Below are 19,212 nucleotides of genomic sequence, written 5' to 3'. Positions count from 1 at the left end.
GCTCGCCGCCGCACCGATGCTGCCCAACGTGGAATTTAGGCTGGAATTCAGGCTGGAATTCAGGCTCGATCCAAGAGCGGCGTTCAACGAGGGTGCCAGGGCTCCCGAGGGAATGGCAAGGTGGGCCGGTCTGTCCTCCCCTCCAGGTCCTCCGCAATGCACCAGGGTCGCGCCGCCTACCGCCATGGCCGTGCTCGAACCTAACAACAGGCCCAGTCAGATGTATTTCTCTTACAATAACGCGATTAGGTTCGTCGTACATCTATCGCTAATCTGTTATTGCACGGCTGTCGTTGTATTACATGTCATGTTCGATGCTCATCACGCGATGCATCGGTTAGACGAATCGCGAATAGAATCGAAATATTTCGGATAATTGGGTTGTTCCGTGCTTCGATTTCTTTTTGAAAAGATCGAGCGATAAGAATATTAGTGCGAGTGTGTAGAGATGCGTCTAATACTGTCGACGAATTATTCAAATGAAACGCGCGAAATGTAAAAATTTGGTTGCTCGTGTTACAATTTTCGGGGTTGGTTGAAGTTTGGGGTGAAGTTTGGAAAGATCGAGCGATAAGAATATTAATGCGAATGGTTAGAAATCTGTCTAATGCTCGTGTCGGATTTATTCGAGTGAAACGTGTGAAATCCAAAAATTTGTTTGCTCGTGCTTTGATTTGTAGAAGCGACTGAGGTTTGGCAAGATCGAGTGATAAAGTGATTAATTGAAATGGTTGAACGTTTGTTGCGTAAAGTATTGGAGCAGATCCTAATTTTGTAGTTGATATTTAGCTGCGGCGATTCTGATTTCACTATTTAAAGTAGGACGCGTATCAGATCGGTCTGTGAATTCGTGCGTATTTCTGTGTACAATAAAACGAGAGAAAGCTAAAAAGTTGGAATTTATTTCAATTAAAAATGTATTTACTACGAAATATATTGTATGATTCATGCGCGTAAAATGATTCTTATGAGACCGATTCTTTTTAACAATCACGAGAAAATGCTCGCGAATTTACGCTTCGAACACTTTTATACAGTAATTTACTAATTAATAATATTCATGTATTAACAAATGACAAATTGTTGGTTATCACTAAGTATTTGGTACTTTCCATTGCACAAACATTTTTAACAATATTAGAATTTTACTTGCAATTTGTTCATTTATAAATTTTCCCTTGCTTGTGTCCAAACTTGTTACTGTAACGAAGTAGACTTATTAGCATTGATAATTGATAAATTCATTAATGATATTAGATTCATCATGCTAGAAATTCCTGACCTAGATAAAGTCCGATTTTAGAATAAAACCATCAAAGTTCGATCTAAAATCCGCCGGAAGAAGAAAAAGCACGCGGTAGGTATTAATAATAAAGACGAATAATGACGATTCGTAGATGACAAGAGGCACAGTATGTTTTCCTGGCTGCCAAGCCTATTTTCGTCCGTATATGTTCACGTTGCCATTTTATCTGGCTCGTAACAATGGAATAGTGTTCGCCGAGGGTGCGCAACAATGGAATAGTGCGCTTGGGATACTATTTCAGCATTGTGCGACAGGGAACAAGTGACGGCTACGACGAAGATTCCTGTCTTCCTGTGTCAGATATAACAGTCGTCTTCATTCTCATCTATCTTCGTCGCGGTCTATGATTCATATCCGAACTGGGGTGAGATTACACCCGGACTATTATCTGTGATTGGTGATCGATTCGAGTGATCGTGGCGTATACCTAAATATACTACTTCCAGATTCCGAGCTATTAATGACCTTGCCAGTTTTTTCTTCGTTGTATAAATACGTATATTTATATACGAGGTGGTTGGTAACTGGTGGTACAAGCGGAAAGGGGGTGATTCTACGCGAAAAAAGAAGTCGAAAGTATAGAATAACAATTTTTCGTTCGAGGCTTTGTTTTCGAGAAAATCGACTTTGAATTTTCGCTCGGTACGCGTGCACTTTATCGCGTCTCGATATAACGGATCTCACTGTAGATCGTTGTCTCGATTGACGTTATTTTTTAAATTTTTAAATTTTTAAATTTTTAAATTTTTAAATTTTTAAATTTTTAAATTTTTAAATTTTTAAATTTTTAAATTTTTAAATTTTTAAATTTTTAAATTTTTAAATTTTTAAATTTTTAAATTTTTAAATTTTTAAATTTTTAAATTTTTAAATTTTTAAATTTTTAAATTTTTAAATTTTTAAATTTTTAAATTTTTAAATTTTTAAATTTTTAAATTTTTAAATTTTTAAATTTTTAAATTTTTAAATTTTTAAATTTTTAAATTTTTAAATTTTTAAATTTTTAAATTTTTAAATTTTTAAATTTTTAAATTTTTAAATTTTTAAATTTTTAAATTTTTAAATTTTTAAAGTTTTAAATATTTAAATTTTTAAATTTTTATCCTATATTTTCGACTTCCTTTTTCGCGTAGAATCACCCCCTTTCCGCTTGTACCACCAGTTACCAACCATCCTGTATATTTTATATTCATTTATATATTTATATAGGCGGATAACAGTTTACATTAAATTCATTCTGCTTGTGCTTTTAAGCTATTTCGAACATTAATTTCGCTACATTCTCCTTTTCTTGTTTCCAAGAATATCTACGTACTTTTCTTCTTACTGTATTTTATAACGTGTTGGATTGACAACACGGTGATTAGCAACGGTTTTGCTTATATCTTGATCTCGTCTCATACGTCTGTTAAATTTGATAAATCTTGGGAAATTCTCTCTACTTTGTCCCTCGTGTTCCTTGGGAATTTTGAATCTGTGTGTGTGGTTTGTCTAATTTTGTACGTTTTAGAATCGTGTGTCGCCCTGTACGTGATAGGTCGCACAGTTCACACGGAGAAGCTTCCCTTTGTAATAGAAATTCGTGCCTTAGTCTTGTGTATCCAATTAATAGTCTAAATAATTTAAATTAATCTCTTTTATTAATATAGTATTAAATATTAATTATTAGTTTATTATTGGGGGGGGGGAGAACATTGGAACATTGCTCTTATTTTGTGTTATCTTGCGAAGCTATTTCATTATTGTCATAATTTTCAGCCTCTCAAACGAACTTACTAGAAAAAGAAGCTAAGAAGATCTTTTCTACCTATAAAATTCCACTTGCATCCGGATCATTTCCATCCGACATTTTCCCTCCGACCAGGAATATTTCTACCGCAAAAGAACGGATAATACCTCGACGCACGCCGTCGCTATCCTACTGCAAAGTTATTCATGTCCAGAAAAATTCCGCCTGCTTCTCGTTCTGCGACGAACGATCCGTAACGCGGTTCGGTCGCGTGAAAAAGTATCGATATTCCACGCACCGATTGGACACCCTTCGACGAGGAGTTGCAACCATCGTCAGAGAAATCCACGAATAATTACAACAAAACCGATGAAGACGCGAGACAAATAAAATTTCGTGCGATACGATTGCAAATATTTTTACTTCTTTTGTTTCTTTCAAGAGACGATTCGTATTTGTCACGCGCTTGCTTTTTACGTTGAACCATTTGCTGTGACGAAATTTCTCAAAAATCAGTTTCTACAATTTCATAATCTGGAAGGAGAACACGAAACAATTTAATTACATCATCCACGAGTGCTTTTATTACGCTTGCTTGCGCCATTAACTCTGTACCTACACACACATTTTCGAAAAAATAGTAGGAGAATCGGCAATCTCGTGTCTCCGAGACTGCTGCGCCGATGACCTCCAAGTGATAACGAACATCTGTTACCAAGACACGAAACTACTCCTTATACTGTTTCCGTATCTAGAATCATCTCTTCCAGATCGTTGTAACGCGTTCAGAATGGCCGCAGATGATTTCAACGTATCGGAACTTACAAGTTCTTTTTTATACAACAAAGTAATTCTCTTTATAGGATCGATATCGTATCAGCCCCAGATAACCAGAAATTTGTTTGATAATAAACAAAGGATTAAATATTAATTATACGTTTTTGGTTTTACGCAATGAATAGGAATTAATGATAGTCAGAAATCGCTATGTTATGTTATGGTTATAAGTGTAATGAAAAGAAAAAAATTTATATATATTTAAATACATATTAAAGTACATATCATTGTCAGAAGCGAATTCCTGTCGAAACCTTCAAAATAAAATAAATATTGAATATAAATAGGTATTAAATTTTAAGCACCGGCTAAAATATTCAAAATAATTCGAACAAAAGTCGAAGCTTCAAAATTCCCAGGCTTCGCTCACTTTATCGCTACGACATTCTTTGCTCGTTGACTTTAAAAAAAAGGAGTATTATTAAGAAATTAAAAATTCCTCGCTTCGTAGCTAATTATACCTGCGATTATACTCAAGAACCCAACACCCTACGCGTGTTACGAATATTAAATTTGCAAGGAAGGACCTCGTCCTATGGACGGGCAATGAATATTTCAACGAAACGTTAATTAATTTATCCCGGCTGGCAACTTTTATCGATATTCCGGTGGTTCCTTTAAGCTTCCAAAGTTTCCTTTTTACAGGTTTATCGCGGTCTTTGCGTCGTTTCGAACGTCAAGTTACCTGAATCACCTTGTACATCGCCTGTTCCACACATATACCACCCCTTTGAATCATGCACCTGCCGTAAGAATGGAAGCTCTTGGCTTGGCCTCGCGATATCAGGAGACAAATGTTTTATGCGTGCTCGTACAGTATAGCGTCGACAATCGCTGTTTGTATCGAGAAATACGCGTTACGTGGAATTATTTTGGAGAAACTTTCAATTCCTCAAGTACAGTATCGCGTTACATATATCGTAATAGAGCGTTTATCACGTATTAATTTAAAATTTTATTTTCGTACAATATCACGTACCTTAATTAGATTTCTATGTTCAATCTTTGACCATGAACATACAAAACAAGTCTCTTGTAAAAAATATTAGATCGTTCAATGCATATGAAACATCGTTTCTTCGAAGTGTGAATTTAACACCAACTTTACCAGGTTTACCAGGTTTTTCAAGATTTAATTTAAAGTTGTACGTTCATTGTTATTTCTTTCTGTCGTCTAACTTTATGAAAATTCTCGTATTATCTGATTAATCGATTTCTTAATTTTTGTTAATATATATAATATATGTAGACATTTAGGTGTCGATGCAAATGAGACAGAAAAACTCGAACTACAATTAATCTGCATTTTGGCAATGAAGCGCGAGATGAACATTGCAAAAGGTTCAGCGAATCTTATTCACACAATCACCAACATATTTTTTCTCGATAATTCTAGACTCTTTAAGGGTTGGACACTTTACGGCTAAACAGGTTTACAGCCGACAGGTAAACCCTTTGCTTCTTTCATAATATCTATCCTTTTTTCTAAAACGATTACACGAATATCTACAAACAAAGTTTCTTCAAACAAAGTGGTCAGATCACGGTATACATGAAAACTTCCTTAAGAGATTTAACAGATAAAATTTAACTTGTATGTGCACGTTAACCTGTAGCTTTCCTGAATCGTTGGTTATATTTACAAACTTTTATACTCAATACACAGCATACTTTTATGCCACACCACACGTACGAATATATTTCACTAATCAAAGATCATTTCAAAGAAACCTGTCTATGTCTACCTTAAACAACAAAAAGCTTGTTAGTAAACAACACTAGCCATGCAAAAATTCAGCTATATTCTACAAGAAGATTTTCAGTAATGCCTGGAGGAATCGCGGCAATGTCCAGAAAATTTATATTATAAGTAGAAAAATGCCTTTCAGGGAAGACCATAGAGAAAGAATAGATAGAAAATTCAACCACCAAATAAAAATCCTTAGTATCTTGTACAGCGCAACTATTTGCTTGAAAAGCGAAAAGTATACGAAGTATTCGCTATGAAAGGAAAAATGCACGGCCACGAGGAAATTTTGTCCTGGGACGGGTCGATCTGGACGCGTGGAAAGATGATCGGTTTCGTACCCCTCGGACGACGGAAGAGGAATTCCCGAAGAACGTCGACAGCCCTTCACTGTCCCTCGTTAATATTCCGTCCAGATGTTTCAGCTCGCTTTAGGAATGCCGATGGCTGTAGCACCGCATCAAATGAAAACAGCCGTATATCCGATAACGCTTGTTCCTCGTGTGCGTAGGCAACCGCGTGGAAATATATCTAATATTCCACAGGTGAGGCCGTGTAACAAAGGGAAACTCTCGTTGTAGCGACGAACTTTGATAACGATGAGAATCATCTCGTGATTAACGCATATTCGTGGTTAACGGGGGTATTTGATTTCATTGCTGTTTGAAACAAAAGAAAAAAGAGGAAAGCTGGAAGAAGCTTGAAATGTTTGAAATGTATTTATCGTGAAATTAACCCTTAAATGTATGATTTTTTTTTTAATTGAACAAAACATTTACAAATAGCCGACTCATATTGTGTAAGACGATAGAAAAATAATAATAAGACGATAGAAAAAACCCGTCTGATTTTTATTTGAATATAGAAACCTACAACATCTAAAGTTCTTATATCTAATTGTTATTAATCGATCTTTAAATAACCTAGAAAAAATTTCCATTCATTGGTTAGCGCATTATCAAGACGGACATACAAATACCAGGATCGGAATTTAGATTACGACAACCATCGGGCTCGCTGCGAGTGAAATTCATTCGCTCGGACATTCCCCCTAAGTCGAAACGTAAAAAATTCGAAAAGTGTATTGCCTGTGATGAACATAGCTCCTACGTTCGCTGACGAATAATTCGAATCTATCGCCTGTGTCAAAAGTACCAGTATCCGTGGAAGAAAAAAAAAAGCATCCTCAGAAGGAATAGGTGACGCAATGAATGCGCTGTAAGCGCGATACACGGAACAATGTATACAACGAACACACAGTCGGACAGGCATGAAAAGTAATTAGCCTAGAATGAGTTTTTCTCGGCAGGTTTCATACACGCGAATGTAGTCGACCCTGAGCATTATTGCGTATCAAAGGCGGATAAAAGTCACGGAGGAAAACGTTCCTATAGCGATTCTTGAATTTGGTTCTACGCAAGCATTGTACAAGATATTTTTTAAGATTTCACGAGCTTCTGAAACTTATTAAAAAGAGTAGAAGATGTTTAACTAACATTGACGCTAAGATCGTCAATCGTTTCGATGAAATATATAAAAATTTGTTTTCATACTTGTAAAACTTGTCTTGCGTGTTTTTCATTTTAACCAATTTCCATACAATTTTCAAATCCAATAGATCCCAATGCAACGTAGTTCATAAAGGATATTACCTATAGGTTATTCACATAGGTTATTATATTCAAGAATATAAATTATTCTACATTTTTTATCGTAGATCATCGTAGAAAACGCTAATTGAATCAGAAATTCCATATCTTACAACCTTCAAAATTTTCAATTTCCTTCGTTACTAAACGTTTCATCGTCGAAGTCTCTTCGAGTTTAATCGTCTGATGATTTTCCTTCTCGAACGACACTCGACGACTGAATACCACCTCTCGAAAGAGAAAGAAAGTAATTTACCTCGTTCTTGTTTACTTTTTTTCTCCCGTTGTTTTTCATTAGACGAATTTTGATCCCACGAAACGGCCGAGCTTTTACGGATATCGTTCGGTCTCTTAGGGTGCAAGCAGCCTCCACGAAAATACTCGTTGCATTGTTCCCTCGAAAACGCTCAACTACCCCGTAGTCCGGCTTTGTGCCTCGCGTGCTCTTTTTCTGCGATTTAATCGCGATATAATTATTTCGTTGAAACGATATTGTGGCACGCGTCTTTAAGAATCAAAGGAGACCACTTCCCACGATTCTACACGCTCTGTTTCTCAACGGCGTCTTTGGAGTCACCCTCTTAGTCCTTGTCGTGTGTTCCATGCTCTCTTCTTACCCCGTGAACTTTGATCCAACAATATTTTTTCTTTCGTTCTTCATTTCGCTGTCCAATGTTTAAGTGGAGAGCATAGGTACTTAATATTAGAAATAATATTTATATTTCGCGACAGATAATTGATTTATGCGATTGACAGTCTGGTTGATGCAATCTTTTCATCAGCAGTTATGTCGCTTCAAGCGTCTTTCTAATAATATTTTCAGAACTCATTTCGCGAGTTGTAGTATTTCAATCCATTGAGAAATTTCAAACGTTAGCAACGAACACAAATCATTATTTAGTAATACAATCGTTTAGTAAAAATTCCGATCTTTTCCAGACGTGATTATGGATATTCGAGAAAATCTTGAAAAGATCAAATAATAACTAACCCAAATAATAACTTCACCTACAACTACGGGCATAGCACGTAGTACGATGATCGGGCCAAACGTAAATATTACGGGCATAACCCGTAGTAGATGATCGGACCAAACGTAAATATTACACGCATAGTCATACATATAACGCGTAGTACGATGATCGGGCCAAATATAATATATAATAGCTTGTTTACGTTTTCGGCACAAAATTCTCGAACGTAAATCGTTAAGGGGATAATATTTGATGACAACATTAAATTGCCGAGTATATGATATATTTATCAAATTCCGTTTATATTTCGTTTGTAAAGCAAACATTACTTCATTCATATCATACATAATTTATTTTCTTTGATTGTTTAGAAACGTATTTTCCTAATTACTTCGAGCATTATAGTGTATATATCGGAGTGTATACATCTCTTTCATCGATACAATTCATTGTTCTGTAGCCCATAAATTCCATGCCTAGTGACAAATGATTAGCAATTCTGCCATACTGGTAAATTTTAATAATTAATTTAAAGTTTCACGTGTGACAGTCAACGCGAAAATATTCGACAATAAATAATGGATAGCCACATTTTCAAATTGCCAATAACAGATAGTAAAAAATATTTTGTCTAGTTCTTTAGTAATTAATCGTAGGAATTTTTACTACCATAAATCTATTAACGCGATTGCAACTGGTTATTTTACAAAAATCCGTAAGTCAAAAGAAAAGGATCGAACCAATAATTTTTACAAAAAAGACAATAAACGATCACGACCACCGTAAAAAGATATAATAATCTTCGAATATCTTATTTCCAACCAATCGTTAAAGATATCAATACCGTGCATAAGTAAAAGCCTTTGTAGAAACATCATATTAATTTCTGCTTCCTTCTCTGCACAATTTTGATCATCAAAAAGTAAAAACTTCGTTTCTCCGACTATACAACTATTTTTAACGAATCGGAACAAATTGGAACTTTCATAATTCCACCCTTTCCATCCAAAAGTTCCAAATCTTCTAACCTAAATTTCAAATCCTTCGTAAATTGAAGCACGAGCAGGACGAAGATTTACCGCGCGTTTTCCGGAGACTTGTCGTAAAAGCACAGAGGTGGGAACATAAAGAGATCGTAAAAACTTACCCAGATTGTCGGGCTGGAAGTGATGATAGCTCGCGTGATGCGAAGTATGATGACTCAGGGAAACATTGCGCATCGAAGTGGATGTTTCCTGATGCTGCAGTCTCTGCCTGGCCACCGCGATCCCAACCGGAACACCGCCGGTTCCTGCATTCGACACCACGATCCCTGAAAGACAGATACGCGTTCGTATAAATTTCCACTTCCATTTTCGCGCCTTTTCCCTGCGAATACTCCGCCGGCCGGCAATAAGCGCGAAATGAAAAACTGTAACGCGGATACGCGGTGTTCGCAATATGCGAACCTTCGCCTGATAAATCACGCGACTGTGAGCTGAAGTTTGAACGACATTGCATGCTGTGCTCGCGATATTTCACGCCGCTACACAAAAGGAGGTGTGTACGTGAATGAATGCTCCGATTTTTTTGTCATTTCTATGGCTTTCTTGTTCTGCGTATAGGTTTGAAGTATGCCTGCTAATTTGTCAAGATTCAGGCCAATTGGAAGGATTAATACGTTTTAATACGTACGCTACCGCTCAAAGGTATGTTACGCACTTGCTTATTTCTTTTTTTTTTTTTCTTTTTTTCTGCTCGTAGAATATAATTCGATAACGACATTATAAATGGAGAATTCTAAGACGATTTATTCCTCGTTAGGGTTATCGTAGAATATTATGACACGATAAAGTTTATTTTTTAAATTTAATATACGATAAAGCTATTGTTACCTGTACGTTATATTAGGTTGTCCGAAAAGCGTCTTTCTTATACAGACACGTCTTTTACGACGATGCATCTTTATACAAACATGAAATCTAATCTGTCGAAAGTTGTGATCTTTCTCTTGATAGAACAAAATGGATCATACGTAATTCGATGAAATAATATAAAACGAAAAATATTTTGCATCCATTATTTCCTTATAAACCGAAAGAAACTTTTCGGATGACTTAATACATTTCAAGGTAAAATTTCTTCCAGATTGATAAAAAATCTATCGTGATTAATCGGAGTAACGATATATAAGACAAGTTAACGCATCAAGGCATCTTACACTCATTTTCAATATTCCATTTGATAAAATTTAAGTGAGCTATACAAAATTTCATATAATATATATTCGTTGATTTCACAATCGTTTCGAACATTAGTTTGCCACTAATTCATACATTTTAATAACATTCCTATTATTAAAATATAAATAAATCAAAATGTACACATACTTATAAGCGGCAGTGTTCGTCTCAGATCTAATTGTAAGGCGACATATATACTTTTATGTAGAATACATTAATTTAAAAATCGATCAAGTAACATCTTACAATTGTTTTATTAATTGTATTATCAATCATGATGAGCAGGAAGAATCACTGAATAAATTTAAAAACTCGTGGCCTATTAAGAAAATTATACGAATTTAAACTTTCAATTGTTTCTATCTTTTTAATACGATTCGCCTTAGCTGCGATATATCTCGAATGTAAAGATACTCGATTTGTCGTATAAAAGAAATCCGTTTCTTAATATCTTGGAAGCACAAGAGATCTACAAGGAAAAACATGGAATAAAGAAGCAAACCGTACTTCAATTTATCGATTTTTCTTATAGATGCAACGCTATATGCAATATTATCTATTTTATAGACAGACATCAATATAGATTTATTTGAATTGATTTTTACGACAAACTACCTCACAGGTCAACTTCAAACTTCAACACACAGATGTTTCTTCGTTATATACACAAAATGAGTAGAGATAAATGACTATTGACACGTATGTGCATTGAAAATCTTGAAATATCTTACAAAATCATTCAGATATTGATAATAAATTTTGATAATTCTAATACTTTCATGTGTGAAATTTATGAAAACCAAATTATACAATTCTATTCATATTAAAAAAAACAGGTGCAATATTACAATTTGTAATCGCATCAGTGCACGGTATCACGCATTTAATTTTGTTATCCTGAAATTGTTATCTATTTCTCCAGTCGCCTATTTGTCAAGTCTCAAGTACTCTGTATAACTTCATTGGAATCCGCGCGTTTATTCTTTCTTGCCTTACATAATTTCAAATTCATGCACTTAGACATCTTTATACTTCGTCCACCCATACACACACCTAACTATCGGCACCTACCGCTTTTCTTTCCATGAACAATGTCCAATCAATGCAGTTACCTTCCACAACGATCGCACCCAACATCCTCTCCAACTATTATCTTCTATCGTATCTACAATCACTCTTTCTCACACCATGTACAGCAGTATCAACAAAGTAAACACGAAGTATCTTAACCGTTTCCATCAAATATCAAACAACTATGGTAAAGTGGAAAAGCGGTAACTTTTCACTGGTGTTCTAAGGCACCTTACGAAAAGTCTAAATCTTATATAATGTCAACGTCATTTTAATATTAAAATGTAATTAGTACTTGATAATATCGAAGTAACTATAGCTACATAATTATAAGGTACCAAATGAAAAATACTGATAACGAGACACTTACTATTAGCGTTATAACTATGAGCTTTCCAAAATCCATCCGATAGACTCTAATTCTCTTATTTATTCGGTAACCCAGGTTTCATTACACGATTAATATTCAATTCTCAAGAAACAGACGTAAACTGTGAAAAATATTTGACGAAGTTATGATAATGTAGAATAGAGTTTAGGCAACTCGCTGAGAGTATTCCTTAAACAAGCAATTTGTTACGAGATTGCCATAATTTGAACACCTTATTACCTCCATTATAACGCGTCTTAAAAGAACAAAAGTTTCCCACGGTATTGAACTTCTATCGTTACTGGCTTCTGCCCTCTACGCGTCTGCCTAAAATTCATCCTCGTAACTCATCCCTAAACTCACCTATCGCTACCTGCGCCTCCGCTCATATCTGCCGGCCAAACCGCCAACGCGACTTCTCATCTCCTTCGACTTTTCCACGACGTTAAAAGTCCATCGATCACCGCACGATCCAACGTAACAAAGCAAGCTCGACCCAATCAAACCAAACGGAACCCAACGTCACAAAGAAGAAACAACGAAAATACCCGAAGAACGAAAACTAAAAAGAAACGAGAAAAAGATGTTCAAGGAGGGAAACGAAGCGGAGAAAAATGAAAAGAAAGAGACGACCTCTTGACGCGGCACGCCGACGATCGATTCCCGCGGCGGACTGTTGGAATCAGATCTACCGAATGAATTCTCACGGCGGCTCTCCCACCCTCGCGCGCGGCGCTCTTTCACGTTTTACTCGTCGTTATTCCGCCGCGAGATACTCGCTCGCATGACGTAACGCGCGCGGATAAACGTGGGCCGTGGATCGTTCCAATCGTGGGTGTAAGTGTACGTGTGCCAGCGGGTACCAGGGATAGACACATAGGGTCGAGACTCTTTTGAGCCACGCCTTGTGTTTGCGTCGCCATGCGTGCCACGCACCTCCTACTTAACAAGGTCGTTTCTCTCCTTTCCTCTCCTCTCTCTCTTTTTCCTCTTTTTTCCACTCTATCTCCTTCCCTTCTCTTGATCCATCCCCTTCTACCAATGGTTCATCCTTCTCTTTCTTAGCCCTTTAACGTCAGCCCTTCTTCGTCCTGTCTTCTCCCTTCCTCGTTGGAAGGAGTTCTTCGAGCACTTGCTGCTTTCTTTTTCACCACCCTTCTTCAACTTCTTTTCTTTGGATCTCATGGTTGACTCGTAACTTCCTTTTTGGCACCCTTCTCCTTCCTCTTCTTCTTGTTGCAGGCTTTTATCGTGCTCGTCTCTTCCTCCTCTCAGTCTTGTTAGTTTTGTTTTTGGTGAATCGATTACGACATCTTCTGAGAACATCGGGACGAAGCGGTTTCAGTCTGATCGACTTCGGTTTCCAACGCTACCGAGTGTATACTCGAATGATTTTCGATGGAAACGGTGATATTCGTTTTGGGAAACCTTAATCTTTTCACGCGCTTCTACCCTGGCTTAGTTAGCATTGGTGGTATTCTAAGTTTGTCTCAGCTGGATTTGTCAAGGTTGTCGTAGAATTTAATATTCTCAAAGGAAAGTTTGTTACTGGAAATGTCGTTTTTATACTGTGACTGCGAGAAGAGTGAATTTCTAGTTAAATTCTATTCAATTTTACGTGCTTTGTATAAATGATCTTACGTGTTGTTTTCTAAGGGGCAAAGATTTAAATTGATTAAACAAACGCAAAAATTAGATCTTTTCCTTCCATTGTTATGTAATGTTTTATAATAGACTATAATGTCCGTAATTCGTAATTTTTCCGGTACTCAAAAATGTACAATGTAAAGCGAAATAATTTCTTCTCTTAAATTACACAGTTTAGTTATAAGATATTTCTCGAGAAATTTCAGTGTTTGTTTAAATAATCAAATATGGGTAAAGGAATGTTTATATTTGTAATGAGATGACGAAGTACTTGTAATCCTTTAGAATTGTTCCTGTGTTACTTATATCTTGTTATTTACGTTCCGTTGTTTTTTACACAAAGACACATTGTCAAACATCAAACATTTAAAATATCTACATATTCTGTTTACGAGTAAGCAGAAGTTGTTTTCAGTGTTAGTCTCGTAAATTACAATTATTATCAGAGCTATTATTTTTAAATTCGTACACATATAAATTGTTTTATACAGATATTAAAAGTTAATCTATAATTACATCATACATTTTCCAAAATAAAGCTCAAACATATATTGTTGTGCATAAGAGCACGATTCACTTGCAACTACGATAAAGAGAAATGTTTCATATATATCAAAATCCGTATGTTGAAGAACATCTCACAAATCCGTTGTCATTTATTTCACGGTGTGGCTGGCTTAGATTTGAATGGGAGTCAATGACTATCATCACCGTTTGTCACGTGAAGCGTGACACAAGACTTTTACGTTGGAATAGTGCTCTTATGTAACACGTGACGTTGAATCGCACAAGCTTGACACAACTTGCGATAGAGTAATGAACGAATAAAACTATGGAACAGGAAGAACAAGTGAAGAAGATTACGTAATGTCAAAAAATATTTATTACATAAGGAAATAAACGAGTAACGTCTAAATTTTTTATAATTTTCGCGATAAAATGTATAAAAACATTATCCTGGAATTATTAGGTTGATCTATCATCATTAAGGACCAAATGAGATAACACGTGAAAGTTGCATAGATGCAACGTTGTTACAGAACGTACGTTAAGCACATTACCGTTTTATTAAGTAACAAGGAATCTATCAAAATACTAGACACATTACAAAAGGCTATTACACATATTAAACAAAAATCATTTCTCTAACTTAAAGAGAAAGATAGTTTATCGTGGGGATATAAAATATCTCAATTTCCTCGAATTTTATAAAATCATGGTGATATAACTGGAAAAATAAATTACAGTTTAACAAAGTTTCTCTGAATTTATATAATTTTGCAACATACAAATACAAAGAAGAAATGAACAAAATTTGTTTACTTTAGTTTCCAAATTTTGCTATTATTATACCCAATATGATATTTATTTGAATTAATTAAATATGGATTCTTTGCTAACTGAATTTTACGTACTTTCTAGCAATACAAGCCGATTTAATATTTATTTTAGCAATGTAACATTCTCCCACGATATTAAGAATGTAATTCTTAAAATGTAGCTTCTATAATCATATGTTCAAATTTTTATTACTTCAGATGTATAAATTTAAAATGACTCTTTAATCTTCTCCGTTTTTAATTGCAGCACCAATTTATGTTGTCTATTATTTTTAATTAAGGCGCTTATTACAGGCTTTGTTACTATATTATATTAAGTTTCAAAATCTACAAACGAACAAAATTATCCGCCACCAGCATTCCACTCATAAACCAAGAGGCAAATTCAAAAATTATAAAAAGAAGGACGATGGTAACACGTTCGATAAGCAGGCAATCCGTCAGATAACTGCAATCATAAACCTCTTTCGATCGAAATATTATCAGTCAATAGCAAACATAAAGCTTCATCCAAAAATTCGAAAAGAAAAGCGATGGTATAATACATTCGATAAACTGGAAATCCATAAGATAGCAACAATCGTAAGCCTCTTTCGATCGAAACACTATCAATCGATAGCAAATACAAACTCTCGAACATTTCAAAAAACAGGATGACGATACGACGTTCGACACGTAAGAAAACCGTAAAAGATAATAAGAATCGCGAGTGTTTTTCGTTTCGATACAAATTCCTATCTCCGTCAATATACAATCGATCAATATAAAACGCAGCTTCGAGCACAATTGATCAATCTCACACAAAGAAGCAAGTCGCTGCGCTATTGCTGCTAAACATTTCCTGTGACTCTTCCTCCCTTTCCACTTCTCTTTTTTTCTCTCGTGGTGGATTACACGAATAAAACGAACAGCCAGCCACAACGAGGCCCCCTTTTTATACGAGCGATTCGTACTGATTTTCGAGGGGTTTCTCGAGAAGGGTTCCACTCGAACAGCCGACCTCTCATTGGTCGATTGTGGTTAACATTCAACCCCCTCGCGCCGAGCCTCGTTTTCCACCCCTAGGCCACGCGAGAAATTAATCGGCGTGCACAGGACCTGATACTCTCGTCTGGGCGGTGCTTTTTCGCCGTGGTTTTCGCACCGTAAACTCCTTTCGACGGGTCTTCCGCATCGAAGAATCCACCCCTTCGTTGCACTCTCGCGTGTATTATATCGCGACCATTTCAGGCATTTTCAAACTGAGATTTTATTATTAGGTCGGTGAAAATTAATTTGACTTTTGATACAGTTTTTAATAAAAGTAAATTTTTTTTTAAATATAAAGTATATTAGTATAGTTCTTCCAACCTTTATCAGAGATTGTTTATCAATTCGAAGTACAATTTGTCCTATAAATTGCTTCTTTATTCGTGAACGATCTTCCGTTTGACAAGGGGAGATTGGCAAACCAGCAGATTCAAAAAATGTTGGAACTTTGGGGATATGTAGAGGATATATAGCTACGTATTATGCAATTCTTTTTTGCTGGACAAGTGTACTCGAAGAGAGTAGAATTGGTTCTTGGAATTCCGATCATTTCTTGATTTTTATAACTCGCTATGACATTGATCAATCTTTTACTAACTCGTAATTCTTACCAGAAGAAGTAATTTCTGCTTGTAAACATTTTTTCAAATTTCATTTTCAAATCTGTAAATTGTCAATTTTGTTTACAAATGTATAACCATATTTTTTCATATCAACATTCATAAATATAAATCACCGGTCCTATCAATTAATTAATTGATTTTCCAAGTGTCTTTGATAAAGCAAAATAACTAAAATTATAATAAATTGTAACAAATAAATACAACAATAGAAAGAGAAAAAATACGTCCAAGATTAATTCGTCATTCTGACATTCCCTCATTCCAATAGCTCATATTTAAGATTTTCTTCGTTATAATAATATTTGTTTATGCATATTGTTCCTTTCAAAGTATGGAACAAAGATCCACAAGCGTACACGTATCTCGTATTTAAAATACAATAGGTAATGATCGAAGTATCTATTAAAATCACGAAAATTGGAGTTCGATCGTGCGGTTATTCAGAGTGGAAGAAGTGGCCTTGAAGGGTCAATTGATTTTAGAAATGGAATAGTATGATCGAGATATTGAATGAAACCAAGTACTAGAATTATAAAACTTGACATCTATAACACTAACGCACACAATTATACTGTGCAAAATGATCTTTATTTCTAACCCTTTCATTCCCAAATTATTTAATAGGAACAAACATTTGTGTGTAATTTTTCTGGCTACTAATTCTGGCAAATAAATAATTCATATGAACATTTTGATACTTGGAAACGCATAAATATTGTTTACTATTCTTTCTTTGTTTCTACATTGAAACTAACAAAGTTATTTGTTGAGTTTGTACAAATTATGTATACTTGTAGTGTAATAATATGGGAAAGAATTGTTTTAGAGAAAAAATAATTATTGAGGTATAATTTACATGAAATTTATTTGCAAACTGCGGTGTTGCGCTGATTCGGAGCAACGTGCATTGTAAGTGCTTTAGTAAGTTATGAGGCAAGTGAAAATGAATGTATTTATTTTTAATTAAACTCGTCTCAAATTTTAATGCGTTATGTTCTGTTTACGAAAACATAAAAAGATTTGCTTCATTGTAAATAACTAACAGAAAGATAATTCTCCTACTAGTTAAAATAATTGTATCCTAAAATATGAAGGGAGTGAAACCTAGAAATTCCTTTCACGCCATAAATATTATAATGAGTATTTATCTTTGGATATTATGCGCATTTTGAACACTTTCGTATATTTAATTTCCCCATAAATGAATAAATATTTTTTATCTACCTGTTTGTAACACTAGCGTCTGACATTCTAGCGAACCCATTCTACGTAATAAATCTGAATATATACGTGCATTGCAGCTCATAAGTACTTACGTTCATTTCGTCTGTACTTCAACGATATGAATGTTACTAAAAATATACGAATTAATAGCAAACTAATGAACGAAGGTAGTTTTATTTTACTTTGCGCGAAAATCCATTAGTAATAAAAACTAGGAAAGATACGCAAGTAAGTGAATAATCAACGAATAATTATAACTACTAGGAACTTAATAGCTAAAACTAGTCCTAGCTGATACATAATTAACAAAAGATAACTAAGTACTTAAATAGAACTTCAATACCAAGAATTACTAATTAATAAAATAAGAATATAAACAACCAGATAAACGAAACCTAAAACGATACAAGAGATCGTTGCTGCGTGTCTGTATTTAAGTTAAGCGACATGGTTGCATAAAAAAGATCAGCGAATGTACGTGCACTATTGACACATACTATTGTAGAATGCACACATATATGTACATTATATGAAATTTAATTTGTTTACTTAAAACTTAGTCAGCGTTAAATTAACCCTCCATCTGCATATCTGGGTCGTTTTCAACCAGTAATTTTAGTTTTAACATTTTTTAATTTTATCTATATATTTTCGTATAAATTTCGCTTCGTTCAAAAAGATTAAGGTAACACCCAGCAATAAAAACTATCGGATGATATTCCAGAAAGTTGAGAGTATATTCGAGAATTGTTTGGGATTTTTTAAAACAGAGAAACCTAAAAAAAAAGCTGCATGAACTTAAATGACCCAGTATGCAAACAGCGTGAGTAAAAATAAGGTTGCAGACGGAGGGTTAAAATTAAAATTGAATGTGTGCCTGTTCCATATATTATTACTTCGATTAATCACGATAGTCTTACAGATAACAAAATTTTACCTGTAATTTCAATGAAATGTATAACATACAGATGGTAATTTTTTTTATTACATATTAAATTTTAAAAATAAATTTGATCGTACAATAATATTCCAGGATAGCCCTAATGCAAGAAGAAACAACTCCAGCTCTTTTTCTTTATAATTTTAAATTAAATTTAAAAAGTACATTCTATCAGAGACAAACGAACTTCTAAGCGAAAACGTATATATTTGCATATAGTCATACGACTGCCGTGCGAACAAGAAGGATAATAATTCCTATGTTTCATATATTGTATCGCAAAACTATTCTATTCAAAATTTTACTTTTACTTTACTATTCCACTTTTTATTCAAAACACCGAAATTCCTTCTGTGTGGAACTGGAAACCCTATAAATCGCAACGAAATCACAATGCTCGAAATATACAAAGCACCTACTTTCCCACAAAGGATCCCTTAATTCGACCAACGAAATCGATTTCGTCCGTTTCTCGCCGCGAGCTGCCAACCGAACGATGTTTGC

At 34.8% G+C, this 19,212-nt stretch overlaps 1 protein-coding gene across 1 annotated transcript in view; it reads right to left on the bottom strand.

Annotated features, from left to right (window-relative positions):
- LOC100746567 overlaps positions 1-19,212 on the bottom strand; it is a 339,045-nt gene that overhangs the window by 23,573 nt on the left and 296,260 nt on the right. Inside the window, exons 9-10 of the mRNA XM_033319155.1 lie at positions 9,390-9,554; positions 7-200 (exon numbers count right to left, since the gene is read on the bottom strand). Of these exons, the coding sequence (XP_033175046.1) occupies positions 7-200; positions 9,390-9,554 (359 nt within the window). The remainder of the gene's footprint in view (positions 1-6; positions 201-9,389; positions 9,555-19,212) is intronic.

Source organism: Bombus impatiens, unplaced genomic scaffold, assembly GCF_000188095.3.
Source record: "Bombus impatiens unplaced genomic scaffold, BIMP_2.2 scf_0136, whole genome shotgun sequence".
Taxonomy (NCBI): domain Eukaryota; kingdom Metazoa; phylum Arthropoda; class Insecta; order Hymenoptera; family Apidae; genus Bombus; species Bombus impatiens.
Note: the sequence above shows the minus strand (reverse complement) of the source record. Positions and strands in the feature narration are given on the sequence as shown.